This window comes from Oncorhynchus nerka, linkage group LG9a (genome assembly GCF_034236695.1).
Source record: "Oncorhynchus nerka isolate Pitt River linkage group LG9a, Oner_Uvic_2.0, whole genome shotgun sequence".
In the NCBI taxonomy this organism is placed as follows: domain Eukaryota; kingdom Metazoa; phylum Chordata; class Actinopteri; order Salmoniformes; family Salmonidae; genus Oncorhynchus; species Oncorhynchus nerka.
This window is the reverse complement of record NC_088404.1, coordinates 33,266,949-33,294,254: the sequence shown is the minus strand read 5'-3', so window position 1 is coordinate 33,294,254 and position 27,306 is coordinate 33,266,949. Positions and strand designations below refer to the sequence as shown.

The following is a 27,306-nucleotide window of genomic DNA, read 5'->3' as shown; positions in this document are numbered from 1 at the left end:
TACTCCTTACAGATTTTTCAAGCCAATCACAATCGTGCAGTTTGTCAGACAACTCAAAGAGCTTCACATTAAAAATAGATGAGCATTGCGCTATGTCAGAGAAATGTCACATGTCAACACGGCTGTCTTCTCAGCCTTATCTATCTTATTTTTCTACCAAAAGCTCCAGCCATTTGCCCGGCTGGCCGTTCACATGCCGTCGTTCCTTCATTTTGTCACGTGTTTTTAGCAACTGTTAGACTTTGGTAGAGTAAGTTAAAATATAATTTTATCCTACATTCGTGAGAGACTAGGGGTGTTTAGTTTCCATCTGTGTAATAAATCATGGCCACATTGGGACTAGTTGTCACCAAGCTAAGCGACTGTAGCCACCAAGCTAATAACCAATCATTAGCTTCTCTGCTGTTAGAAGACAGCTCCTCCTTAGAGGCTTTGTATCTGACCTGCTTAATTCTCACACACACACTCTCTCACACAGCTCAGATAATTGGGGTGGCAGGTAGCCTAGTGGTTAGAGCGTTGGGCCAGTAACCGCAAGATTGCTAGATCGAGTCCCCGAGCTGACAAGGTAAAAATCTGTCGTTCTGCCCCTGAACAAGGCAGTTAACCCACTGTTCCTAGGCCGTCATTGTAAATAGGAATTTGTTCTTAACTGACTTGCCTAGTTAAATAAAGAATAAATAAAACTGTCTTGCTAACAGGTGTTGGTGTGTGTGTGTGATGGAGAGAGGGGGTGTTATTATGGGATCAAACTGTCATGTGTTCCCCCCCAGTATAAGGGACGGGCTAATCTCCATACCTTTGAGGACTGGTGTGGCAGCTCTACAGCTCAGCTTCGCATGAACCTGCATTACCCTCTTTACCCACACGTGAGTCACACAGTTCCCGAGCCAACATATACACATGACATGTCATAGCTCAACTGAAGACTACACCCATTCCTCTCTTGCTCTCTCCTCTAGTCCAGAACCACAGTAAAGAAGTTGGCTGTTTCTCCCAGGTGGATGAACTACGGCCTCAGGATTTTTGGCTATCTCCACCCCTATACAGACGGTATTTTTTTAAATTTTGGCAATCTGTTCCAAAGTTTTCCCAGATACACAGTACCAGTCACACCTACTCATTCCATTTTTTTTTTAAATTTTAAAAACTATTTTCCATGTTGTAGAATAATGAATACATCAAAACTATGAAATAACACACATGGAATCATGTAGTAACCAAAAAAGTGTTCTTCAAACAAATTCTTCAATGTGGCCACCCTTTGCCTTGATGACAGCTTTGCACACTCTTGGCATTCTCTCAACCAGCTTCATGAGGTAGTCACCTGGAATGCAATTCAATTAACAGGTGTGGGACCTGGAAGTGTGGTGCCAGGAATATAACCTCTCACCCAATGTCAAAAAACAAAGGAGATGATTGTGGACTTCAGGAAACAGCAGAGGGCCCCCTATCCACATCGACGGGACCGCAGTGGTTAAGGTGGAAAGCTTCAAGTTCCTCTGTGTACATATCACTGAAAAGGTCCACCCACACAGACAGTGTGGTGAAGAAGGTACAGCAGCGCCTCTTCAACATCAGGAGGCTGAAGAAATTTGGCTTGGCACCTAAAACCCTGGTGCGGCAACTGCACCGCCCGCAACCACAGAGGATGGCGCGGTCTGCCCAACATATCCCCGGGGACAAACTACCTGCCCTCCAGTCCACCTACAGCACCCGTTGTCACAGGAAGGCCAAAAAGATAATCAAGGACAACCACCACCCGAGCCATTGCCTGTTCACCTCGCTATCATCGAGAAGGCGAGGTCAGTACAGGTGCATCAAAGCTGGGACCTAGAGATAGAAGCTATTTTTCAAGGCCATCAGACTGTTAAATAGCCATCACTAGCACATTCGATGCTGCTGCCCCATATAAACTCAGCAAAAAAAGAAACTTCCCTTTTCAGGATCCTGTCTTTCATGCACCTGTGCATGTTCATTAATTGTTTATGGTTCATTGACCAAGCATGGGAAAGTGTTTAAACCCTTACGATGAAGATCTGTGAAGTTATTTCGATTTTTATGAATTTTCTTTGAAAGACAGGATCCTGAAAAGGGCCGTTTTCTTTTTTGCTGAGTTTATATGGGGGTCATTAAGACACTAACAGCTTACAGACAATAGGCAATTAAGGTCACAGTTCTGAAAACGTAGGACACTAAAGAAGCCTTTCTACTGACTCTGGAAAAACGCCAAAAGAAAGATACACAGGGTCCCTGCTCATCTGTGTGAACGTGCCTTAGGCATGCTGCAAGGAGGCATGAGGACTGCAGATGTGGCCAGGGCAAAAAAATTGCAATGTCAGTACTGTGAGGTGCCTAAGACAGCGCTACAGGGAGACCGGACAGACAGCTGATCGTCCTCGCAGTGGCAGACCACATGTAACAACACCTGCACAGGATCCGTACATCCGAACATCACACCTGCGGGACAGGTACAGGATGGCAACAACAACTGCCCGAGTTACACCAGGAACGCCAAATCCCTCCATCAGTGCTCAGACTGTCCGCAATAGGCTGAGAGATGCTGGACTGAGGCCTTGTAGGCCTGTGGTAAGGCAGGTCCTCACCAGACTTCACTGGCAACAACATTGCCTAAGGGCACAAACCCACTGTTGCTGGACCAGACGGGACTGGCAAAAAGTGCTCTTCACTGACGAGTCGCAGTTTTGTCTCACCAGGGGTGATTGTCGGATTCGCGTTTATCGTCGAAGGAATGTCAAAGCATCGTCGTACTGAGCTTGTTGTCATTGCAGGCAATCTCAACGCTGTGCGTTATAGGGAAGACATCCTCCTCCCTCGTGGTACCCTTCCTGCAGGCTCATCCTGACATGACCCTCCAGCATGACAATGACACCAGCCATACTGCTCGTTCTGTGCGTGATTTCCTGCAAGACAGGAATGTCAGTGTTCTGCCATGGCCAGCGAAGAGCCCAGATCTCAATCCCATTGAGCATGTCTGGGATCTGTTGGATCGGAGGGTGAGGGCTAGGGGGGTAACATCTCCCAGCAAGAACTGACAAATCTGGTGATTTGAGGAGGAGGTGCACTGACGTACTTAATGCAGCTGGAGGCCACACCAGATACTGACTGTTACTTTTTATTTTGACCCCCCCCCCCCTTGTTGCCAGTGAGAGGACGTTTCTTTTTTTGCTGAGTTTACATAGACTTGGAATCCCTGGCTACTTTTCACTGGCTACTTTAATGTTTACATTTTTTGCGTTACTCATCTCGTGTATTTACTGTTCTATTCTACTGTATCTAAGTGTATGCCGCTCTGACATTGCTCACCCAATATTTATATTCTTAATTCCTTTACGTTAGATGTGTGTATTGTTAGATATTACTGTTAGACATTACTGCACTGTTAGAGCTAGAAATAGAAGCATTTCACTACGTCCAAAATAACATCTGCTAAACACGTATGTGACAAATAAAATTAGATTTTAAAAGTTAATTTGTGTAATTTCTTTTCTCAATGTGTTTGAGCCAATCAGTTGTGTTGTGACAAGGTAGGGTGGTATACAGAAGATAGCCCTATTTGGTGAAAGACCAAGTACATATTATGGCAAGAACAGCTCAAATAAGCAAAGGGAAAGGACAGTCCATCATTGACTGACCTTCATGTCTTAAAGTAATCTGGAGAATATCAAGAACTTTGAAAGTTGTGCTGTCACAAAAACCATCAAGTACTACGATGAAACTGGCTTTCATGAAGACCGCCACAGCAAAGGAAGACCCAGAGTTACCTCCGTTGCAGAGGATAAGTTCAGTAGTGTTACCCGCCTCAGAAATTGCAGCCCAAATAAATGATTCACAGAGTTCAAGTAACAGACACATCTCAACATCAACTGTTAAGAGGAGATTGCGTGAATCAGGCTTTCATGGTCGATTTGCTGCAAAAACACTACTAAAGGACACCAATAAGAAGAGACTTGCTTGGGCCAAGAAACATGAGCAATGGACATTAGCCTGGTGAAAATCTGTCCTTTGGTCTGATGAGTCCACATTTGAGATTTTTGGTTGCAAACGCTGTGTCTTTGTGAGACGCAGAGTAGGTGTACAGATGATCTCCGCATGTGTGGTTCCCCCCCGTGAAGCATGGAGCAGGAGGTGTGATGGTGTGGGGGTGCTTTGCTGGTGACACGGTTTGATTTATTTAGAATTCAAGGCACACTTAACCAGCATGGGTACCAAAGCATTCTGCTGCGATATGCCCATCCCATCTGGTTTGCACTATAATTTGATTTTCAAAAGGACAATATGCATATGTGGGAACTCCTTCAAGACTGTTGGAAAAGCATTACAGGTGAAACTGGTTGAGAGACGGCCAAGAGTGTGCAAAGTTGTCGTCAAGGCAAAGTGTGGCTACTTTGAAGAATCTAAAATGGAAAATATATTTTGATTTAATACTTGTTTTGGTTAATACATGATTCCATATGTGTTATTTCATAGTTTTGATGTCTTCACTATTCTACAAAGTGCAACGTTTTCAAAATAAAGACAAATCCTTGAATGAGTAGGTGTCAACTTTTAACTGGTACTGTATGTGATCGTATACAAATGTAAGCAAGGTTTGAAATGCTTGTTTTAGTTAAATATTATGTATGTTTGGGCTTCTTGCAGTCAATTCGCAGTCTACAAATGAGTTATTTGTATGTTCCGTGACCCTGACCATCCACTCAAGACAAAATTGTCCCAAGGCTGAATGTAGTTGTTGATCTCTGAAGTAAAGCATCTAAGTTGGGTGGATAGTAACACCAAGGCTTTTGACAACTGTTTGGTGCAGTAAGACAGCCATTCAATTATACGATCAGTTCTGACAACTTTACATGCCACAGGGTGACTGAACCCAGAGGAACACCTAATTCAAAGAATTATCTGACTAGATTTGCCATCTCTGTGTGTCTGTTTGTTCCAGGTGAGTTTGTGTTTGCGGTGAGCTCTGATGATAACTCTGAGTTCTGGCTGAGCCGGGATAACTCTCCACTCAACCTGCAGCTACTGGCCTGGATTGGCAAGGTGGGCTCTGAGAGTGTTTGTCAGTTTGGACCTACGATGGCTACAGTGACTGTAATGATAGTGTTTATTTGGGGTTCTGGCAGCTCTCTGACTGTGTGTGGTGTTTTGCAGACTGGCATGGAGTGGACTGCTCCTGGTGAGTTTGGGAAGTATGCCAGTCAGACATCCAGACCGGTTTGGTGAGTTAGCTAAACACTATGTGGGTGTGTATGAGTGAAGGCTATGATTTCCGGAAGTTTGTCGGGAAGCAAAATTGTGTATGAATCTATTTGTTTCAAGTGAATAACTGAAAACATATCCAAACACAGGGCTGAGAGTTATTTTTAGCAGAGGTTGTTTTTCTTCTTGTGGTGGCTTGGAGCTATGTTACTTAGCCAGGATGAACACACACACATTCAGAAATGTACACAAACACACCTTTTGAGGTGTGTGTGTGTGTGTGTACAATGATGAATGGTGCAGGGAGACATGGGTTTGATCCTGACAAAAGAAGCTGTCACAACTACCATAATGAAGCATGGACCACAGGCTAGAGAGGGGTAGAGTAGAAAGGAAGGGGACAGGGGGAGAGAGGTTAAAGGAGGTGATGGAGGGAGGGAGGTGATAGTCAGGTATTGGCAGGAAAGGGGGAGGAAGAAAGGCATTCACAGTTAAGGGGCATGACATGACAGGCATCTACAACTGCCTATCAGAAACTAGCATACAGTAACTGTTTTGTGTGTTCTGCAGGCTGTCAGTTCAAAGGAGGTACTTCTTTGAGATAGTCCATAAACAGAACGACAGAGGAACAGACCACATAGAGGTGGCGGTGAGTTTCCCCTCTTCTCTACAATTTCCTCTGTGTGTGTGTGTGTGTGTGTGTGTGCGCGCGCATCTGGGCAGTAGTATTAAGTGTGTGTGTGTGTGTGTGTGTGTGTGTGTGTGTGTGTGTGTGTATTTGTTTTGACACAGTGGCAGCGGAACCAGGAGGGTCTAAGGTTTACAGTCATCAGCTCCAAGTACATATCCCTCTACAGCAGTGAGTAACACACACGTGCACACACACTCTAGCTATTCAATATTACTAACAAATTTTAACTACCTAACTGTTATTCCAGACATGTATTTCAGATGTTTGTGTGTGTGTACAGATGAGTCTGCTCTAAGGATGAGTGACATCACTCATGTACCCCAAACGGCTGCTAGTCACACCCGCTCGCCTAGCAACCAGCCCGACAACCAGCTGAGCAACCAGCCTGCAGCCGACATGCTGAGAGTCGACCCACGCGACACCCTATACCAGAGTAAGACCACACACACACACACACACACACACACACAACAGTCACTAGATTGAACAAATAACTCTGTGTGTGTAGTCCCTGCCTTAGACAGTAGGTTCCTACAAGGCGTGTTACCTGACTGCTCCTATAAACCCAGCTACATCATCAAAGGTTTCCCTCTGCTGCGATACCAAGGCTTGCAATTTGTAAGTACCATAAATATTCCACCTCGAATCCCTATAACTAACAGAAATGAGCGTGTTATTACCATGTTTGTGTGTCTCCAGGTCCACATGTCCTACATCTATCCCAACGACTACACGCGGCTCACACACATGGAGACAGACAACACCTGCTTCTACCACGACAGTCCCCTATACCTGGACAGGTGAGGAGGGGAGGGAGAGAGGCCGGGAAAGGGAGAGTGTTTGTATTTGTTACTTCTCTATCTATGACTCTGGTCTAAGAAGCGGCTTAACCTGTATGAGGTCGTTACCATTACCAACCAGCAGAGGGCAGGGTGCAATCACTGAAGTTATGGATAATGTCATCAGAGAGAGATGATAACATCCCCCCCCCCGTATCACCACTCTCTAGGTATGGGTTTTCCAGGTACATGAGGCTGGATGAGCCAGAGGGGCAGGAGGGAGAGGGCCGGGCCAGAGGTAGAGGTAGGAGACACATTTTTCTTTGGTTAAAAAGTACACTGCTCAAAAAAATAAAGGGAACACTTAAACACCACAATGTAACTCCAAGTAAATCACACTTCTGTGAAATCAAACTGTCCACTTAAGAAGCAACACGGATTGGCAATAAATTTCACATGCTGTTGTGCAAATGGAATAGACAACAGGTGGAAATTATAGGCAATTAGCAAGACACCCCCAATAAAGAAGTGGTTCTGCAGGTGTTGACCACAGACCACTTCTCAGTTCCTATGCTTCCTGGCTGATGTTTTGGTCACTTTTGAATGCTGGTGGTGCTTTCACTCTAGTGGTAGCATGAGACGGAGTCTACAACCCACACAAGTGGCTCAGGTAGTGCAGCTCATCCAGGATGGCACATCAATGCGAGCTGTGGCAAGAAGGTTTGCGGTTTCTGTCAGCGTAGTGTCCAGAGCATGGAGGCACTACCAGGAGACAGGCCAGTAACTCAGGAGACGTGGAGGAGGCCGTAGGAGGGCAACAACCTAGCAGCAGGACCGCTACCTACGCATTTGTGCAAGGAGGGGTAGGAGGAGCACTGCCAGAGCCCTGCAAAATGACCTCCAGCAGGCCACAAATGTGCATGTGTCTGCTCAAACGGTCACAAACAGACTCCATGAGGGTGGTATGAGGGCCCGACGTCCACAGGTGGGGGTTGTGCTTACAGCCCAACACCGTGCAGGACGTTTGGCATTTGCCAGAGAACACCAAGATTGGCAAATTCGCCACTGGCGCCCTGTGCTCTTCACAGATTAAAGCAGGTTCACACTGAGCACGTGACAGACGTGACAGAGTCTGGAGAAGCCGTGGAGAACGTTCTGCTGCCTGCAACATCCTCCGGCATGACCGGTTTGGCGCTGGGTCAGTCATGGTGTGGGGTGGCATTTCTTTGGGGGGGCCGCATAGCTCTCCATGTGCTCGCCAGAGGTAGCCTGACTGCCATTAGGTACCGAGATGAGATCCTCAGACCCCTTGTGATGTTGGTGCGGTTGGCCCTGGGTTCCTCCTAATGCAAGACAATGCTAGACCTCATGTGGCTGGAGTGTGTCAGCAGTTCCTGCAAGAGGAAGGCATTGATGCTATAGACTGGCCCGCCCGTTCCCCAGACCTGAATCCAATTGAGCACATCTGGGACATCATGTCTCGCTCCATCCACCAACAGACTGTCCAGGAGTTGGCGGATGCTTTAGTCCAGGTCTGGGAGGAGATCCGCCACCTCATCAGGAGCATGCCCAGGCGTTGTAGGGAGGTCATACAGGCACGTGGAGGCCACACACTACTCAGCCTCATTTTGACTTGTTTTAAGGACATTACCTCAAAGTTGGATCAGCCTGTAGTGTGGTTTTCCACTTTAATTTTGAGTGTGACTCTAAATCCAGACGTCCATGGGATACATTTGATTTCCATTGATCATTTTTGTGTTTGTTTTTTTTGTCAGCACATTCAACTATGTAAAGAAAAAAGTATTTAATAAGAATATTTCATTCATTCAGATCTAGGATGTGTTATTTTAGTGTTCCCTTTATTTTTTTGAGCAGTGTATATGAACTGTCGCAGGTCGGCCTTTGTTTTATTTTAACACTCTTCTCTGTCTGCGTGTTTGGTAGTTGATGGCATCTTGAGGAGGAGAAAGGCGGTCCCAGAGGAGAGGTTAGATGGCGAGGCTCCTCCAAATGTGGGAGGGGCTAGTAAGAAAGACCCCGCCCCTCCTGACTATGGAGACGACTATGACGATTACGCTCAGAGACGACGACGTAAACTCTTCTCCCTGCCACAGGCCGACAGGGCACCTACACACACAAACATGTCTGATACTCTCACGTATAAGAAGAGGAGGAAGAGGAGAGAAACAAATGCAGCAGCTGTAGTAGAGCAACAAGCTGTAGTCCAGACCAGAGCAACAGAACAGGATGGGTTGGGGATCCCCCCTGGTCCTGGGTCACATCCATCACTACAGACTACACCAGCAGAACAGCTGAGACTAGCAGAAAGACCAGCAGACAGACCAGCAGAACAGCTCAGACCTGTGAAGTCCAGAGCAGGGGAACAGAAACCAGGAGGGACGCCAGCAGACAACGAAGATATGGAACCAGTAGCCCGAAAACAAACCAGACCAAGAGAGAGACCAGCAGAACAGAACTCAGCCGGGTTAAAGATTTTACCTGCACAACAAAAACTAGACCAGAACCTGCCAGTAGAGCGAGACGGACCAGAAGTTCGGCTTCCCCAGCTGCAAGGGAGGCACCGGCGTGTTCAACAGCCTGGTCCGAGGGGTTGGGGTAACGCAACACCCAATCCCCTGAAGCACCTCCCACCTCCCACTGTCTCTAATTGGTCCATCGGGGTCGGTCGAGGGCGGAGACTTGTTAACCGTACACTAGAGCTGTGGTCAGCGGTTACCAAACTGTCGACCACACGACGGCCTGAGGTTAAACCACCGCTAATTAAGTCGGACCACAAAGCAACTGTGACTAGGAAGAGAGTCCAGGTCCTAGAGACAGATATCAACCTCCGAGCACAACCACAGATAAAGTCACGACCGCAACCTGACTATGACAACACACTCCACGGGGATCTGCCCCCTGGTGTGGTCAGAGGGATGGACCGTCTGGTTGAAGGGGTTGACAAAGGGGGAGGTGGTGAGAGAGAGGGGGAGGAGGTGGGTGTGAGTGAGTCTTTATGGGGTCTTGAGGGAGACTCTGAAGAGGTGGAGGGCTTGTCTTATGACTCCACCCCTCGACCAGTGTTTGACCCTGAGGTGAACTGGGCTCAGACATTCCAGGTGACCCCTTTAGACCTCCAAGCGATGCGCTCTGATTGGATAGACCTCCGCTGTAACGTGTCTGGTAACCTGCTGCTCAGCCCTAGAGACGCTCTGCCTGTCGTCAAGGCCTTCATGGACAAACTCAACCACAGACACCATGGGTCAGTGTGTGTGTGTGTGTGTGTGTGTGTGTGTGTGTGTGTGTGTGTGTGTACAGTATATGTGTGAGTGTGTTAAACCTGTCCCTCCCTCCCTCCTTAGGCGTTTCAGCCTGGTGCGTGTGCTGAACGTTGAGAGGAGAGTGGATGGAGCTCAGGGCAGCAGGTACTTCCTGGAGCTGGAGCTGAGGGATGTGAATGGCCAACACCTTCGCCTGTCACACTACATCTATACTCTGATTCGCCACAGACTATCTCGCCCCCGGGGACTCCCGCCGCTTCGCCCTGCCCCTGAGATGTTGCTTTGCAACCCTGTTGGTTTTCACTGGAACCCAACTGCCACTGTCCACTTCATCGTACCAGGTACGCACAAACACACACCCTACTGCTACTCTCCTGCTGTTGTAGGGCGATATATTGCTTTATTCTTGTGGGTGTCTGTGTGTGTCAGTAAAGAACCAGGCCCGCTGGGTGCAGCAGCTGATAGTTGACATGGAGGGTCTGTACCAGACCACTGGCGACCCCAACTTCAACCTTATCATCACCGACTACAACAGCACTGACATGGACATAGAGGCAGCACTAAAGGCATCCACCCTGCACAGGTACGCAGTGTGTGGCATTTCATTGAGCAATAAATTATAAAAATGGTATGTAAACAAATCATCTGAAAGCCTACTTGTGCACATTCCTCCACTCTAAAATAATTCCAGCATTAATGTTGAGGTGTTGTCCACTGCTGTCTCGGTCTTGGACATTCATCTATGCCTTGATAAAATTTCTAATTTTTCTTGTCACAGATATGAAACCACACTGCATTTTGGAGCAAATACCACCCATTTTCTAATTTTTAATTTGGCTGAGATGCGGCAATAATAAATGATGGTGTAAAATGCTATCGTGTTGGCATCGTTGCTTAAATTATTGTGATAAGCGAATGATTGAACGAATGGCTTACTTTCACCCCTGATAACTTGCCTCTGTGTACCAGGTACCAATACTTGAAGCTGAGTGGGAACTTTGAGCGTTCCGCTGGTCTACAGGCCGGCATCGACCTCATCACTGTGAGTGAGACATGATCAGTGACATCATCACTGTGACAGACAGTGGGTGTGTCCTGTTTTGTGTTCCATACATCAACTGAGTTTCATGAAATGGGCATAAATATTCTCTTTTCCTCCCCAGAATGAGCACAGTATAGTGTTTCTGTGTGACCTCCACATCCACTTCCCCCCCTCCATCATCGACTCAATCAGGAAACACTGTGTGGAGGGACACATGGCCTTCGCTCCTATCGTCATGAGACTGGACTGTGGGGCTACGCCCAGGGAGCCCAGAGGTACACACACACAAGCACGTGCACACACACAAGCACGTGCACTCACACACACACACACACATCTCACACGTCTCTCTGTGTGTGTTCCAGGTTACTGGGAGGTGAATGGGTTTGGTCTGCTGGGGATCTATAAGTCTGACTTGGATGCTGCAGGAGGCATGAACACACATGACTTTACTGACCGCTGGGGAGGAGAGGACTGGGAACTGCTGGACAGGTGTGTGTTTGTCTGTCTATGGTTGTTTGGTGCATGTTTGTGTGTTCTGTTGCTCATGCCTGCTCTGTCAATCTGATCATTAATAGGAATTATGTTGCTCTCCCGTGCTCTGTGTCAGGATTCTGCAGTCGGGTCTGGAGGTGGAGCGTATCTACATGAGGAACTTCCTACATCACTACCACTCTAAACGTGGCATGTGGAACAGACGCACCCAACGCAGTGGCACGTAACCCACAACAACACAGCCAAAACGTTAGCGATGCAGCCGTACCCATGACTACTCATCCGTGGGTGCAAGGAAACAGCCACACTTTAACGTCCCCATTCCTCGTAGCAGCCATTTACAGCTGTCGACCGGTTAACGAGAGGGCAGGACAGAGGGGATTCCTGACACCATTGGGTGATATCCCCTGTCACTCAAAATGTTTGAGGGTGTGGTGATGATGGAACACAACATAGTACTGATCGTTCTGGAAAAAGACACTACTGAAAACTAGAGCAGAGGTACTCAAATCTGAACATGTAGGTCTGCAGTACTGCTGGTTGACCAGAGAGTCACTCACCTAGTGTCCCAGGTCTGAATCACAGGTTGATGTTTATTGTCATGATTCTTGCCCTGGAGGCAGAACTGAGCTGTTTCTGCAAGATGGGCCAGCTGCCAAGTCAAAATTGTCTATCTTAAAAATTCACGATTTTTGGTCTTAATTGAAGGTTTGGGTTAGCAGTGTGGTTGGGGTTGCAAAACAGATTTTATGACCACTGCTAAGCTGCTCCTGGGAAAGACTAATGACAATAAATAACAACCTGCGTCTGAATCAGTCCCCAGTCCCGAATCAGACCTCAACAACTGGATTTGAGAAAAGGTGGACAAAACACTACTGGGTACTCTATTTAAACATTATACTACTGGTTTACTCTATTTTAACAACACACTACTGAGGATCCTGTTCTAAGGAGATACTGTTGTAGTAAAAATGTAAACCTTTTCCACACAGTGTGGATATTTTCCTTTGGCTAAACAATGACAGATGTCTTTGGTAGCGTGAAGAGACTAATAAGAAAACTGGGAGCAGTGATGACCTGCTCTGGTCACTGGTACTGATGAACTAGTCTGGGCAATCCTGGGCTGCCGAACCAAAGACGGAGACGATACACACCTACACACACACAATTTTAAACGTCATTGATCATACAGCATTTGTATGTAATCAGGGTCCAGCTTATTTATTGACAATGACAAAATGCAACAATGTTACTGTATCACTGTGATTTGTATTTTTTGGGGTTAAAACATTGTTTTATTCGTATAATTAAGACGTGAAAAGGGGGATCACTTCTGATTCAGGCAAGTTTACTGTACTGGATGGGGATATTTCCTTTAAAATGCAATGTGCATTATGAAGCCTGCTGTATTCATAAGTGCCTGCTCTGTAGCTCTGCTACTGTAGAGCTCTACTACATATTACTGACTCTTGAATGTCACATTGTGCCTATTGCATGTATCCTTCGGGAGCGCTGTCTATGTAATTTTCTATGGATTATACTTAAGAGGATCCCGCACCAAACCCCTTGTGCAAGTTAACAATTTTTTAAATGTTACTCCGTGCCTTCTCTACAGCTCCGGCAAAGCAGGGGGTTCAGTTGACACAACTAGAAAACTTTTGAAATGGTGAAATACTACCTGAACTTGTCAGTTAAAACCCCCATGTAGTCTTTTACATTAGATTTATAAATCATCACTGTATGTCTAATAAATCACTGTTATTTCATGAAAATAACTCCAAATATATTTTTATAATTTATTTCCATGAGCCTCCTTTTGCCATTGAAATGCTTTGTCTCATCATTTGGATGTGTTGATACAAATGTTACTATATTTACATACACAGCCCTAATTTCCCGAATTGGATCGTCTAAACTCTAGTCGAGAGCCTACTCCACTTACCCCTTCAAAGTAGGAGGATGCATATGCAAATTATCGATGGCTGGTCATTGGTCAGAATAATCAGATGTCATGATCTGGGACAAAAAAACACTCACCTGAACAGGCTTGAATTTCCAGGCATTGTTTTTCAAACAGCTCTTACACAAAAAGGGCGTTATATCAAAATGTTCACAATGTCAGTGTTATTTCGACCGCCGTGTGAAAATAAAAAAACAAAAACTGGAAATCATGTTTTTGACGGCACTGCCGCTTTAAAAAATGCTACATTTTGTGTTCCATTTCACAATGTGATTGTATCGGACCTTTTTGTTACTGAAGTCAGACTCATGGCAGCTGTTTCTACCTTCTGTCTCGTGTCTACACTCCCTTTCTGTTTTGCTGTACATTCCAGTCTTGGCAGCTCGGTCTGCCATGCTGTAAAAACGATTTATTTTCAAACAAAAGAGTAGAGACTCAGGAAAATGAGCATCACACATTTGTAACAATAATTAAGATATTACTTATAATAATATAAAACACAAAAATTACAAAATTACAAAAATAAACACAATTAATTAAAAATGAAAAGCTGAAATGTCTTGAATCAATAGGTATTCAACTCTTTGTTATCGCAAGCCTAAATAAGTTCAGGAGTAAAAATTCACATGGTAAGTCGCATGGACTCACACTGTGCAATAATAGTTTTAGATTTTTTTTTTAATGACTACCTCATTCATTCAGTATGTTTAAAGCAGCACAAGTAGCACTCAGTCTAGCGTGGAGTCTCCTCATGAGACCCATGAGGTGGCGCACAAATTGGCCCAGCGTCTTCTGGGTTAGGGGAGGGTTTGGCCGGCCGGGATGTCCTTGTCCCATCGTGCTCTATCGACTCCAGGTGTACGGTGTTTCCTCCGACACATTGGTGTGGCTGGCTTCCGGGTTAAGCGGGCATTGGCATCAAGAAGCAGTGTGGCTTGGCGGGGCCGTATGTCGGTGGACGCACGGCTCTCGACCGTCTCTCCTGAGTCCGTACGGAAGTAGCAGCGATGGGGCAAGACTAACTACCAATTGAATACCACGAATTTGGGGAGAAAAAGGGCTAAAAATCAGTCTGAATCAGTACCAGAACCACGCAGGGCCCCTAAACAGGGGACTTTACATCAGAGCTTTTAACCTATCCAGATGGTGACTACATCTAGGGTATTGCCCAAGGTTAAATTGAGTTCCTCAGTTAGGTGGTTAACTGATTTGTGTACTCTGATGTCCTTGGGCAGGCGGAGGGAGTCTGGAAGGGCATCTAGGAATCTTTGGGTTGTCTGAGAATTTATAGCATGACTTTTGATGATCCTTGGTTGGGGTCTGAGCAGATTATTTGCATATGTGTTTTTTCATAGTTTTGATGTCTTCACTATTCGTAAAATGAGCGGGTGTGTCCACATTTTTTACTGGTACTGCATATTAATAGAAGTCTGGTAAAGCTGAGGATCTCCGGAACTATGACCTATGAACTTCATGCTCTGTGGTCTGATTTCAGGCCTGCCAAACCTGCAGGTGTTGGACCTCTAACCAGGTCCTACAGACTGCAGGGTTTTGGACCTCTCTAACCAGGTCCTACAGACTGCAGGGTTTTGGCATTTTGAGTGTGAACACAACCCTATATTCCCAGGGCTCAAAGACCTCATCCTGAGAAAAAACAGGTTTATGAAACTCCATGCTATCACCAACCACACCCATCAGATTAAGTGTCTTGAGTTACTGGACTTGAGCCCCAACATAATTGAGTTAAAGGAGAATCCTTCTTGGCCCTCTCATCTCAAACACCTGTCTTTGAGTGGAAACCATTTAGGTAAAGAAGTCTTAACTTATCACAGACAGGGATAGTTTCATTCACAATGTATTCCTGCTTCTGACGAACCTGAGCGGTCTCTCTCTTAGTTCAAACAAATTCACGAGACAGCCTCAACCTTTACTTACCATCCTTGGAAGAGCTACACCTGTACCACAGCAACATCAACTCCTTCCACCAAGAGTAATTTATAAGGACCCTTTTACCTGTGACTGTGTTGTACTGGTTTATGACCAGTTTTGACAAAACGTCAGCTGCTGTTCATCTGCCAAGCCATCTACTTTGGTTTTAGCAATAAATAGAGTTTACAGTTTGTGATCCTATTTTTTTTTTTATCCAACGTGATGTTATATTAAGTTTCTTTGAAGTTTGGTGGCACAAAATTGCAAAACTATTCTGAGTGAGCAAGTATTTTTTTCATCTGTACATATACAGACATCGAACGAGTGAGCCAACACACACACACACACACACACCTGTGTTCCACCTCTGGTGGCCTCTGTTTTTGCATGCCTGAGGTGTTTCTGATTCTCAACCTTCGCCTGTCATGCCGAGGTCATTCAGTGATGTTTATACTGAGGTCGCCTGTGATGTATCTGAGGCGTTTGTCAGAGTGGAATGAATTCTTGGAAGGAACAGAGGCTAAGTATATCCTGGGTCAGAGGTTAACACTGTGCCTCTGCCTTTACACTGTCAGGATGTCTGAAGACAAGGTCATCCCATTCCACACACACTGATATATGCTGTCAGCTGCCTCCATGGTGGTATGCAGAGTACATTCATCACTGTCTAATTTATATTGAAATTGTCAATTCATAAAATAGAAAATGAAGGATCTAATTGTTTTGTTGACTCATGAGACACCACAGGGGTAACCGTGTAACTCTACTATGTTCAGTATACTATAATAGTGGTGCTACAGCATGTTGTGCAACTGGCTGTCAAACATTCATACATACAACCTTTGGTTTTTGAATTACAGTGATTTTTAATATGTTTTTGTGGTTATGTCATTTAATTTGGCTATGTTACTACAGACAAGTCCGTATGTGTAGGCTAAGTCAACACAATTACTATTTACAAGTTTCTGACTTTTTACAAATAACATTGGGCAGTTTTCTATATTCACATTCCTTAAACTTAACTTGATTTTTTTTTAAAGATACTACTTGAGAGAACATTGGTTAGACTAAATACAGTAGTGATTTGATAGATAGACACTTTTGTAGCTACGCTATAACCTGCAGCAGGCAACATGAGCTCTACAGCAGTAATACCTTTGACACAGAGACTCAGAAGTGTGGTGTCTTAAAGCCCTGGTTTAGGACCTGAGTTGCGCACCTTTAGTTCAGTCATGGACACTGGTTTTCCCAGTCCCTCTCACTATCTCCACTCTCTCTCCTCTCTTCTCTCTCCAACATTGTTTTTTACCCCTCAGTGTCATGGAAGTCTGTGTCCCCACCCCCATGTGGTGAGGAACCACCTTATTGGCCACCGCCAGCATCGAACATCTTCTTCCTGCCCTCCATGCCAGACATGGCCTCCACGTTCTTCCTCCAGTCTCCCACTTCCAGGTTGCCCTCCTGCCGGGGGCAAACAAGACCACATCAGACCAGAAATAACCACATCAAACCAGTCCTAGCTAGCCCGAATCAATTCATCAGGCTTATTGTTAGATCCCGGTTTTGCTGTCTGTATTCTGTCTGTCGTTTCATGTTTGCTCACCTTCTCCTGTTTGATGTCCTCTTTCTTAACAGACTTGAGGTTGGATCGGAGGTCCATATGTTCTTTGTGTTTGGTGCCCAGCAGTGCTCTCATCATCTCTTCTGCTGATACTCTGACCTTCCTCAGAGCTGGCTTCTTAAACTTACCCCCCATGTCCATCACCTTCAGCTTCAACTCGTGGATCTGCAGTGGGGGGAGGGATCAGATGACTGCTATTTGTTGTACATGGTCCCTGACATGAAACTAATAAAATGATGATCAATTAGATGATGGATGATTTGATGTTTGTTTAAATAAGTGTGAATGTGTGTAGTACTCTAGGTGGTTACGTGGTTTCATACGTCTTTGCCGTTCTTGTAGACTTTGGCCTCACAGTCATAGCGCTCCTCATCCACTTGGTCAACCCTGGTATGGAGCTGCTTACACAGTTTCTACAACACATACACACAGTATACATTTAGCCCTTATTTTGTACTTTTATTTTATTTTGTACTTTTACCCTTTTTTTCCTCCCCAATTTCATGATATCCAATTGGTAGGTACAGTCTTGTCCCATCGCTGCAACTCCACTACGGACTCGGGAGATGCGCATGTCAAGAGCCATGCGACCTCTGATAAACGACCCTGCCAAGCCGCACTGCTTCTTGACACACTGCTCGCTTAACCCGGAAGCCAGCCGCACCAGCTGGCGACCAAAGTCAGCTTGCAGGCATCCGGCCCGCCACAAAGAGTTGCTAGAGCATGATGGGACAAGAAAGTCCCGTCCGGCCAAACCCTCCCCTACCCCGGACGACACTGAGCCGATTGTACGCCACCTCATGGGTCTCCCAGTCACGGCCAGCTATGACACAGCCTATGATCAAACCCGGGTCTGTAGTGACGCCTTAAGCACTGCGATGCAGCGCCTTAGTCCACTGCGCCACTTGGGAGGTAGCCCTTATTTCTAATGGTAAAGTACCTCTGTAGTTCTTCATGCTCCTCCCAGATTTGCTGTAGTGTCTGTCACTCACCTGCAGATCCTCCAAGGACAGGCCAGACACCTGCAGGGGCGGGAGCTGCTCCCCCAGGTAGCGAACCTTCTCCTCCTCTCTGGCTTGTTTCTCTGCCTCCAGCTCCTCTAATGCACGTGACAATAGGAGGATCTGGTGGGGGTAGACGAACGGAGGTTGGAGAGGTAGTCTGTGTGTCTGTTACTCTATCAGCTGTTTTGGGCAGCTTGACGGTGTGGAGGAGATGGTGCTTTTGTGTGCATGTGTTTGCGTCCATGCTTGCTACCTTCAGTGACCTTTTTGTTACCTTCAGTGACACCTTGCGGGAGGATGAGATCTTGGACTTGGGCTGAAAATAAAAACAATAAATTATATTTAAATAAGTGTTTAATAATTGAGGGTGTGACATTCTGTTCCAAGGTCCTAGATTTGGGCCACATCTGTGTAAAGCCAGTGTGGAAGTTTGCTTGTTTCAAAACAGTTGGAATATGTGGTATTGCTCCTTAAATAGATCTGCCTTTTTGGTTCCAGGTATAACTTTTTTTGGTTCAAGATAGAACTCTTTTGGGTTCCATGTAGAACCCTCTGGAAAGGGTTCTACGTGGAACCCAAAGGGGTTCTACCTGGAACCAAAAGGGTTGTACCTGGATCCAAAAGGGGTTCTCCTATAGGGAAAGCCAAAGAACCCTTTCTGGTTCGAAGTAGCACCTTTTTTCCTAAGACTGTAATACTGTATATATAACCCTAACCCACATAACTCTACCCCACAAATCCCTACCCCAATAATCCCTACCCCACACAGACTTACCCCACACGGGCCTACCTCACAAGTCCCTACCCCATGCATTTTTACCCCACACAGCCCTACCCCTCAAAAGCCTACCCCACACAACTCTACCCCACACATTCCTACAGTCCTACCCAGTGCTCGAGGTGGACTGAAATAGGTGCCAGTATTCATTTTGGGTGCCGGTACTCTTTATATTTAGGTTCCGGTACGCATTATATTTGAGCGCAATGGCCCTACCCCACACATTCCTACAGCCATACCCCACACAGGTCTATCCCAGAGCCATAAACATAGAGAGATTGGGGATGTCGGTTTCAACCAAAAAGCACATGAAGACACATTTAAACAGCATTACATAATTCAGCAGCAGCCATTTTGCTTCTTCCTGGGCAATAGTGGCCTAGCAGTTCACATATTATTTTATTAAGTTAACTACACAAAGCTAGCTAACTGAACTGCAAAAATTACAATGCAAATACTTGTTAAAACTGGATTAATATAATGTTCAGAGGCAGCAACATGGCATCCAGCTCTACAATTAGCCAAAGTCTCTCTGACTGGCGTACCCCACTCAGTCCTACCCACACCTGTCATACCTTTCCCTGAAAATAAAACAAGAGAGGTAAAACAAGAGAGGAGAGTTAACACTGATATTGATAACACCTGTAGATGTGTTGGGAGCGCTTTGTGTGTTGTGTTGGTAGCAGAGTTCCAGACACATTTCCATTGTAACAGATGGACAATTATTACATTAGATCTACCTTGGTGTGTTCGACCTTTGGAGCCATTGGCATGGGGGCATTCTGAGGACACACACACAGTCAGTACACATATCAAAACATTTCATTTTGATTTACTTCAAAAGAGTTAAAAGACAAACTTACATCACTGCAATGGCCATTTAGAGTTTAATGAGGGAGAGAGAGAAAGCCAGACACACAGACAGACATATGAATGCATGGACTTCACTCACTTCTGAACAAAGCATTTATTTCAATATGACAAATTAGCTATTTAGGATAAAAAAAACACTGCCTATGTAACAACATTCTAAAAAGTAGTACTTACTCATCAGCCATTGTTGAACCTTTGAGAGAGAGCAGTCTGTTTTGTATCAGAGACATAGAGTAAGAGAGACATCCCTGAAAAACTACAGTTGAGCCATAAACCCCTCATGGTATGAGTATGATAAATTAACATTAACTAGCTACCAATCAGTGCAATACATTACCAAATCAATAATAAGACAGTTTGATTGATAATAATCACTAAATCCTCTACTGTTGTTCCCTTACCTGTTTTGCACTGTTAGGTGCTCTCTTTGTTGAAAGCTTTTGGACTGAAGGCTTTGTGCAAGCATGTAGGCATCGGCTGGTATATATAGTACACACACACAAGACAATGGTATTGGCTGCCTGTGTGAAGCATGCCATCCCTCCTGTGACCCGGTGACACTGCTGTAAATCAATCAGTCCATCATGCGGGATCAACTGGAAATCTCAGACTGTTAACTCATGTTACAGATTCCCACAGCCTGACAAGATTATAACCCAAACAGCACACAAGACACAGCTCTATCACTGTATTCGTATAAGTTACTGTAATGATCTGTTGTGATCGAGCTGTGCTGTTTGAGTGAGTGTATGTGTGTGAGAGAGAGGTACACTCTAAAAAAATATTTTTAAAAAGGTTCCAAAGGTTTTTTTTGCCTAGGAGAACCCTTTTTTGGTTCCACATAGAGCCCTCTGTGGAAAGGGTCCTACATTTTTATTTATTTAAGTAGACAAGTCAGTTTAGAACAAATTCCTATTTACAATGATGGCCTACCAGGGAACAGTGGGTTAACTGTCTTGTTCAGGGGGAGGATGACAGATGTGTACCTTGTCAGCCAGGGGATTTGATTCAGCAACCTTTCGGTTACTGGCCCAACACTCTAACTCTAACCACTACATGGAACTCAAAAGGGTTCTTCAAAGGGTTATCCTATGAGGACAGCTGAAGAACATTTTGAGGTTCCAGACAGCACCTTTTATTTGTGAATATAGGGAGAATTTCAATTGCATACTCTCTCTTCTCTACTCGCCTCCATCTCAAAACCCATTGGATGAGAAAGCCAGAGGTCCCTTCCCTCTAACTTTCTCCTCCAATGGGTTTTGAGAAGGAGGCGAGGAGAGTGCAATTGAGATTCTCCCATAGTCTACTGTTAGAGCCTGGGGTATGTTATATTAAGTCAACAGCAGATGTTCCACTGTGTTCTATTTATTCAGTAACCTTTCTGCTGCTATCTCTGTCCTCAACACAATGCTGCGGCCCGTTCCTCCATCTGTCTCCCACCCAGCCGCTGCCTCACCATAGATCACTCACAGGTGACAGACTCACCACAGCCCTGTGCTATACCCAGCCTCAGTGTTCTCATAACCCTGTACACTAACCTAACCCAGCCTTCTCTCATAGCACTGTATCCCAGCCCAAACTAACCCAGTTACAGCCCAGCCCCAACTCCCAAGCTCCAGCCCCCTCCTCAGCCCCAGTCTAGCCCTGCCCAATCTCCAGTGCTTAGACTAACAGCTTGTCTTGCATGTGTCTGTGCTCAGAAATCGTAATTAATGACTACTCTGACACCACCATAATGTGGCCTCCCCATTGATTTATGCTTTTTATGGCATCCACAGTGTTTACTGTTTAGAGTCACAAATAAAGGCGTTCTCCACGAAGGGCATGCAATGGCAGTTGGGTCTGCAACAGGAGGGCCAGTTGGAGCAGAGGGGTGTTAACCCCTACACCATTCGGCAGTACCACTCATTCCCGACTAGCCAGACTCAGCAGGTTAGCGTTAATGCAACCCTCTCTGAGTCTAGAGACATTAGCACAGGGTTGTGTGAGGTCGCCCATCTTATTCACACTGTACACAAATGAATGAACCAGCAGTCATCCTGATAATTACATTGTATAGTTTTCAGATGATACCGCCATTCTTGGTCTATTGTATTAAGAGGCTGATACTACTGTGTACAGGTCAGAGATTCAAAGGTTTGTCAAGTGGTGTGATGAGCACAATTTCATCTTTCATGTAAAGAAAACAAAAGAGATGGTGTTTGACCCCATATCTGTCGGTGACCACACACCCCTGTGGTTGTCCACAATGCTAACATAGCATAGGTTAGTTCATACAAGTACCTAGGTGTACATATGGACAATGTGCTTAGCTAGAAGGTCCAAGTAGAGAGTGTCAGAGTCCAACAAAGCCTCTTTCCTACATAGTCTCAGGTTTTTGGAGTTGACCAGAAAAGAATGCTCATTTTCTATCATGCGGTTATAGAGAATATCCTGAGATATGGGATCACAGTTTATTTTGGCAATTTATCAGTCCAACTGAAATCTCAAATTGCATGCCTGACACAAACTGCCATGAAGGTCATGGTTGTGAAGCAACAGCCATCCCTGCAGACAATTTTTGAAAAGACCATTACCAGACAAGCGCAGAAAATGATTTGTACTTCATTCCATGTATAAGCGCCTCCCCTCAGGCAGACACTATGGGCTCCTTACATGTACGCTTCATTCCTATGTCTATTAAATACCTAAACAACAAGATGTAAAGCTGAGCTGTGTTAGTACGCCATCACCCTCAGCTGGGCCGGGAGAACTCCGATGCCTCCGTTTTTCAGGGGCAGTGGTAAGAGTGCCTGTGATGCAAGGGAAATGTGCAATATGTATTATGTGACTATGAGATGTGTACAATGTGTATGACAGGGGTAATGTGCAATGTATATATTATGTTAAGTGTGTAATGACCAGGGTCTATTTTTGTATACAGCAGTCTATTCTCTGTATCCTAACTGCTATCCATTCCTAGGAGTGGGGGTTAGGAGAGGAAGGAGAGCCTGCCATGTAACCTTGATAGCGGCCATTGGGTCTTTGGCAGAGAGGAGAAAAAAGGTTCCAAGGATGCTATGGATATCTGTGTGCTCTGAGATTAAAATATCAGCCTATCCCCTCACACACCCCCGGGGACAAACTAATCGGGTGTCAAGAAGAAGGCTTTATCATTTAATTCAGACAAATCTACCTAGCAAACAGCACGGACACACACACAGTCTTGTATAACTTGGGACACACAATTCAGTCCGATTCAAAATCCTATTTTCCCTACCCACTAAACCTAACCTTAACCCAAACCATAAAACCGAAGCTAAACCTAACCCTAGCTCTTAACCCTAATTCTAACACTAATTCTAACCTTAACCGTAAACCCCTTAGAAATAGCATTTGACCTCCCCAGTTGGTTAAATTGCTATTCGTTTACTATTCTTGTGGGGACTTATGGTCCCCACAAGTATAGTTAAACACGTCCACACTTACATTACATTACATTACATTTAAGTCATTTAGCAGACGCTCTTATCCAGAGCGACTTACAAATTGGTGCTTTCACCTTATGACATCCAGTGGAACAGCCACTTTACAATAGTGCATCTAGGTCTTTTAAGGGGGGGTGAGAAGGATTACTTTATCCTATCCTAGGTATTCCTTAAAGAGGTGGGGTTTCAGGTGTCTCCGGAAGGTGGTGATTGACTCCGCTGTCCTGGCGTCGTGAGGGAGTTTGTTCCACCATTGGGGGGCCAGAGCAGCGAACAGTTTTGACTGGGCTGAGCGGGAACTGTACTTCCTCAGTGGTAGGGAGGCGAGCAGGCCAGAGGTGGATGAACGCAGTGCCCTTGTTTGGGTGTAGGGCCTGATCAGAGCCTGGAGGTACTGAGGTGCCGTTCCCCTCACAGCTCCGTAGGCAAGCACCACGGTCTTGTAGCGGATGCGAGCTTCAACTGGAAGCCAGTGGAGAGAGCGGAGGAGCGGGGTGACGTGAGAGAACTTGGGAAGGTTGAACACCAGACGGGCTGCGGCGTTCTGGATGAGTTGTAGGGGTTTAATGGCACAGGCAGGGAGCTCAGCCAACAGCGAGTTGCAGTAATCCAGACGGGAGATGACAAGTGCCTGGATTAGGACCTGCGCCGCTTCCTGTGTGAGGCAGGGTCGTACTCTGCGGATGTTGTAGAGCATGAACCTACAGGAACGGGCCACCGCCTTGATGTTATTTGAGAACGACAGGGTGTTGTCCAGGATCACGCCAAGGTTCTTAGCGCTCTGGGACGAGGACACAATGGAGTTGTCAACCGTGATGGCGAGATCATGGAACGGGCAGTCCTTCCCCGGGAGGAAGAGCAGCTCCGTCTTGCCGAGGTTCAGCTTGAGGTGATGATCCGTCATCCACACTGATATGTCTGCCAGACATGCAGAGATGCGATTCGCCACCTGGTCGTCAGAAGGGGGAAAGGAGAAGATTACTTGTGTGTCGTCTGCATAGCAATAATAGGAGAGACCATGTGAGGTTATGACAGAGCCAAGTGACTTGGTGTATAGCGAGAATAGGAGAGGGCCTAGAACAGAGCCCTGGGGGACACCAGTGGTGAGAGCACGTGGTGAGGAGACGGATTCTCGCCACGCCACCTGGTAGGAGCGACCTGTCAGGTAGGACGCAATCCAAGGGTGGGCCGCGCCGGAGATGCCCAACTCGGAGAGGGTGGAGAGGAGGATCTGATGGTTCACAGTATCGAAGGCAGCCGATAGGTCTAGAAGGATGAGAGCAGAGGAGAGAGAGTTAGCTTTAGCAGTGCGGAGCGCCTCCGTGATACAGAGAAGAGCAGTCTCAGTTGAATGACTAGTCTTGAAACCTGACTGATTTGGATCAAGAAGGTCATTCTGAGCGAGATAGCGGGAGAGCTGGCCAAGGACGGCACGTTCAAGAGTTTTGGAGAGAAAAGAAAGAAGAGATACTGGTCTGTAGTTGTTGACATCGGAGGGATCGAGTGTAGGTTTTTTCAGAAGGGGTGCAACTCTCGCTCTCTTGAAGACGGGAGGGACGTAGCCAGCGGTCAGGGATGAGTTGATGAGCGAGGTGAGGTAAGGGAGAAGGTCACCGGAGATGGTCTGGAGAAGAGAGGAGGGGATAGGGTCAAGCGGGCAGGTTGTTGGGCGGCCGGCCGTCACAAGACGCGAGATGTCATCTGGAGAGAGAGGGGAGAAAGAGGTCAGAGCACAGGGTAGGGCAGTGTGAGCAGAACCAGCGGTGTCGTTTGACTTAGCAAACGAGGATCGGATGTCGTCGACCTTCTTTTCAAAATGGTTGACGAAGTCATCTGCAGAGAGGGGGGGGGGAGGGGGAGGAGGATTCAAGAGGGAGGAGAAGGTGGCAAAGAGCTTCCTAGGGTTAGAGGCAGATGCTTGGAATTTAGAGTGGTAGAAAGTGGCTTTAGCAGCAGAGACAGAGGAGGAAAATGTAGAGAGGAGGGAGTGAAAGGATGCCAGGTCCGCAGGGAGGCGAGTTTTCCTCCATTTCCGCTCGGCTGCCCGGAGCCCTGTTCTGTGAGCTCGCAATGAGTCGTCGAGCCACGGAGCGGGAGGGGAGGACCGAGCCGGCCTGGAGGATAGGGGACATAGAGAGTCAAAGGATGCAGAAAGGGAGGAGAGGAGGGTTGAGGAGGCAGAATCAGGAGATAGGTTGGAGAAGGTTTGAGCAGAGGGAAGAGATGATAGGATGGAAGAGGAGAGAGTAGCGGGGGAGAGAGAGCGAAGGTTGGGACGGCGCGATACCATCCGAGTAGGGGCAGTGTGGGAAGTGTTGGATGAGAGCGAGAGGGAAAAGGATACAAGGTAGTGGTCGGAGACTTGGAGGGGAGTTGCAATGAGGTTAGTGGAGGAACAGCATCTAGTAAAGATGAGGTCGAGCGTATTGCCTGCCTTGTGAGTAGGGGGAAGGTGAGAGGGTGAGGTCAAAAGAGGAGAGGAATGGAAAGAAGGAGGCAGAGAGGAATGAGTCAAAGGTAGACGTGGGGAGGTTAAAGTCGCCCAGAACTGTGAGAGGTGAGCCGTCCTCAGGAAAGGAGCTTATCAAGGCATCAAGCTCATTGATGAACTCTCCGAGGAACCTGGAGGGCGATAAATGATAAGGATGTTAAGCTTGAAAGGGCTGGTAACTGTGACAGCATGGAATTCAAAGGAGGCGATAGACAGATGGGTAAGGGGAGAAAGAGAGAATGACCACTTGGGAGAGATGAGGATCCCGGTGCCACCACCCCGCTGACCAGAAGCTCTCGGGGTGTGCGAGAGCACGTGGGCGGACGAAGAGAGAGCAGTAGGAGTAGCAGTGTTGTCTGTGGTGATCCATGTTTCCGTCAGAGCCAAGAAGTCGAGGGACTGGAGGGAGGCATAGGCTGAGATGAACTCTGCCTTGTTGGCCGCAGATCGGCAGTTCCAGAGGCTACCGGAGACCTGGAACTCCACGTGGGTCGTGCGCGCTGGGACCACCAGATTAGGGTGGCCGCGGCCATGCGGTGTGGAGCGTTTGTATGGTCTGTGCAGAGAGGAGAGAACAGGGATAGACAGACACATAGTTGACAGGCTAGAGAAGAGGCTACGCTAATGCAGAGGAGATTGGAATGACAAGTGGACTACACGTCTCGAATGTTCAGAAAGTTAAGCTTACGTAGCAAGAATCTAATTGACTAAAATGATTAAAATGATACAGTACTGCTGAGGTAGGCTAGCTGCGTTGTTGACACTACCCTAATCAAGTCGTTCCGTTGAGTGTGAAGTTTCTACAATGCTGCTTTTCGGGGGCAAGCTGGCTAGCTAGCAGTGTTGGTTACGTTACGTTGCGTTAGGAGAACGACAATAGCTGGCTAGCTAACCTAGAAAATCGCTCTAGACTACACAATTATCTTTGAAACAAAGACGGCTATGTAGCTAGCTATGTAGCTAGCTACGATCAAACAAATCACACCGTTGGGACTGTAATGAAATGAAATGAAAATATGATACTACCTGTGGAGCGAAGCGGAATGCGACCGGAATGCGAAAGTTCTATTCAGTAGACGTTGGCTGGCTATTGGCTAGCTAGCCACACACACACTCCATCTCTCCCTCATTGTGGATAATTTTGAAGGGCATAAGTAATATGGCAAAATCTGACGCATATGTATCTATTTTAGTGCATATTACATCTACTGTTATATTAATACTGTACACACTTCACCTCATTGTGTATGGGACAGGCCCAACCGGCCGCAAGGTGGCGCTATTATTCATTTTATTTTGTTTTCTGACTAATGGCCCCCATGGACCGGTTTGTACATGAAACATCCTCCATTCAGGGTGCACAGGCGTTGATTTACTCAACTCATATGTGGAAAAAAAATCGTGTTTTTTGGATTTTCGGACAACTTCTGGATGTTGCACACCTCTTGCGCTTGTTGTTTACCCCTGGTTGAACATGGTGGGCAACATCAAGCAAGTAACGTTAGCATTAGCCACTCTAGCATGGTGGTTGAAAATGTTGTTTTATTAAGACAGTGTGCATATGTCCCCCGTTTTTTTCACCAACAAACCATTAAATCGAGGTTACGGACACAAGTGCAGCCTGAGTGGAGGATGTTTTACGTACGATCCGGTCCACTTGTGACACCCTGGGCGGCGG

At 46.3% G+C, this 27,306-nt stretch overlaps 2 protein-coding genes across 4 annotated transcripts in view; one reads left to right on the top strand and one right to left on the bottom strand.

Moving 5' to 3' along the window:
• The window catches only part of LOC115134198 (beta-1,4-N-acetylgalactosaminyltransferase 3-like), a 48,376-nt gene extending 35,096 nt beyond the window's left edge, over positions 1 to 13,280 (top strand). For both annotated transcript variants that reach the window (XM_029667932.2, XM_029667933.2), the window contains 17 exons: positions 774 to 869; positions 963 to 1,053; positions 4,958 to 5,058; positions 5,170 to 5,237; positions 5,788 to 5,866; positions 6,010 to 6,076; positions 6,189 to 6,341; positions 6,417 to 6,526; positions 6,608 to 6,708; positions 6,918 to 6,991; positions 8,632 to 9,949; positions 10,050 to 10,309; positions 10,398 to 10,551; positions 10,938 to 11,010; positions 11,132 to 11,285; positions 11,376 to 11,502; positions 11,621 to 13,280. In XM_029667932.2, coding sequence (XP_029523792.1) covers positions 774 to 869; positions 963 to 1,053; positions 4,958 to 5,058; positions 5,170 to 5,237; positions 5,788 to 5,866; positions 6,010 to 6,076; positions 6,189 to 6,341; positions 6,417 to 6,526; positions 6,608 to 6,708; positions 6,918 to 6,991; positions 8,632 to 9,949; positions 10,050 to 10,309; positions 10,398 to 10,551; positions 10,938 to 11,010; positions 11,132 to 11,285; positions 11,376 to 11,502; positions 11,621 to 11,732 — 3,138 coding nt within the window. In that variant the 3' untranslated portion in view covers positions 11,733 to 13,280. The remainder of the gene's footprint in view (positions 1 to 773; positions 870 to 962; positions 1,054 to 4,957; positions 5,059 to 5,169; positions 5,238 to 5,787; positions 5,867 to 6,009; positions 6,077 to 6,188; positions 6,342 to 6,416; positions 6,527 to 6,607; positions 6,709 to 6,917; positions 6,992 to 8,631; positions 9,950 to 10,049; positions 10,310 to 10,397; positions 10,552 to 10,937; positions 11,011 to 11,131; positions 11,286 to 11,375; positions 11,503 to 11,620) is intronic.
• Positions 13,281 to 16,235: 2,955 nt separating this feature from the next.
• Positions 16,236 to 19,659, bottom strand: tnni1c (troponin I, skeletal, slow c). 2 transcript variants are annotated; one of them, XM_029667931.2, is made up of 6 exons: positions 19,538 to 19,659; positions 18,294 to 18,335; positions 18,008 to 18,139; positions 17,339 to 17,428; positions 16,998 to 17,180; positions 16,236 to 16,855 (listed from the first exon to the last, which is right to left on the bottom strand). In XM_029667931.2, exons 1-6 carry the CDS (start codon positions 19,568 to 19,570, stop codon positions 16,757 to 16,759), a joined length of 579 nt encoding a protein of 192 aa, XP_029523791.2. In that variant the 5' UTR covers positions 19,571 to 19,659; the 3' UTR covers positions 16,236 to 16,756. The 2 variants fall into 2 exon arrangements, with proteins under 2 accessions (XP_029523791.2, XP_064878570.1); XM_065022498.1 differs by lacking the exon at positions 19,538 to 19,659 and having other exon boundaries at positions 18,294 to 18,731.
• Between the last annotated feature and the right edge of the window lie 7,647 nt (positions 19,660 to 27,306).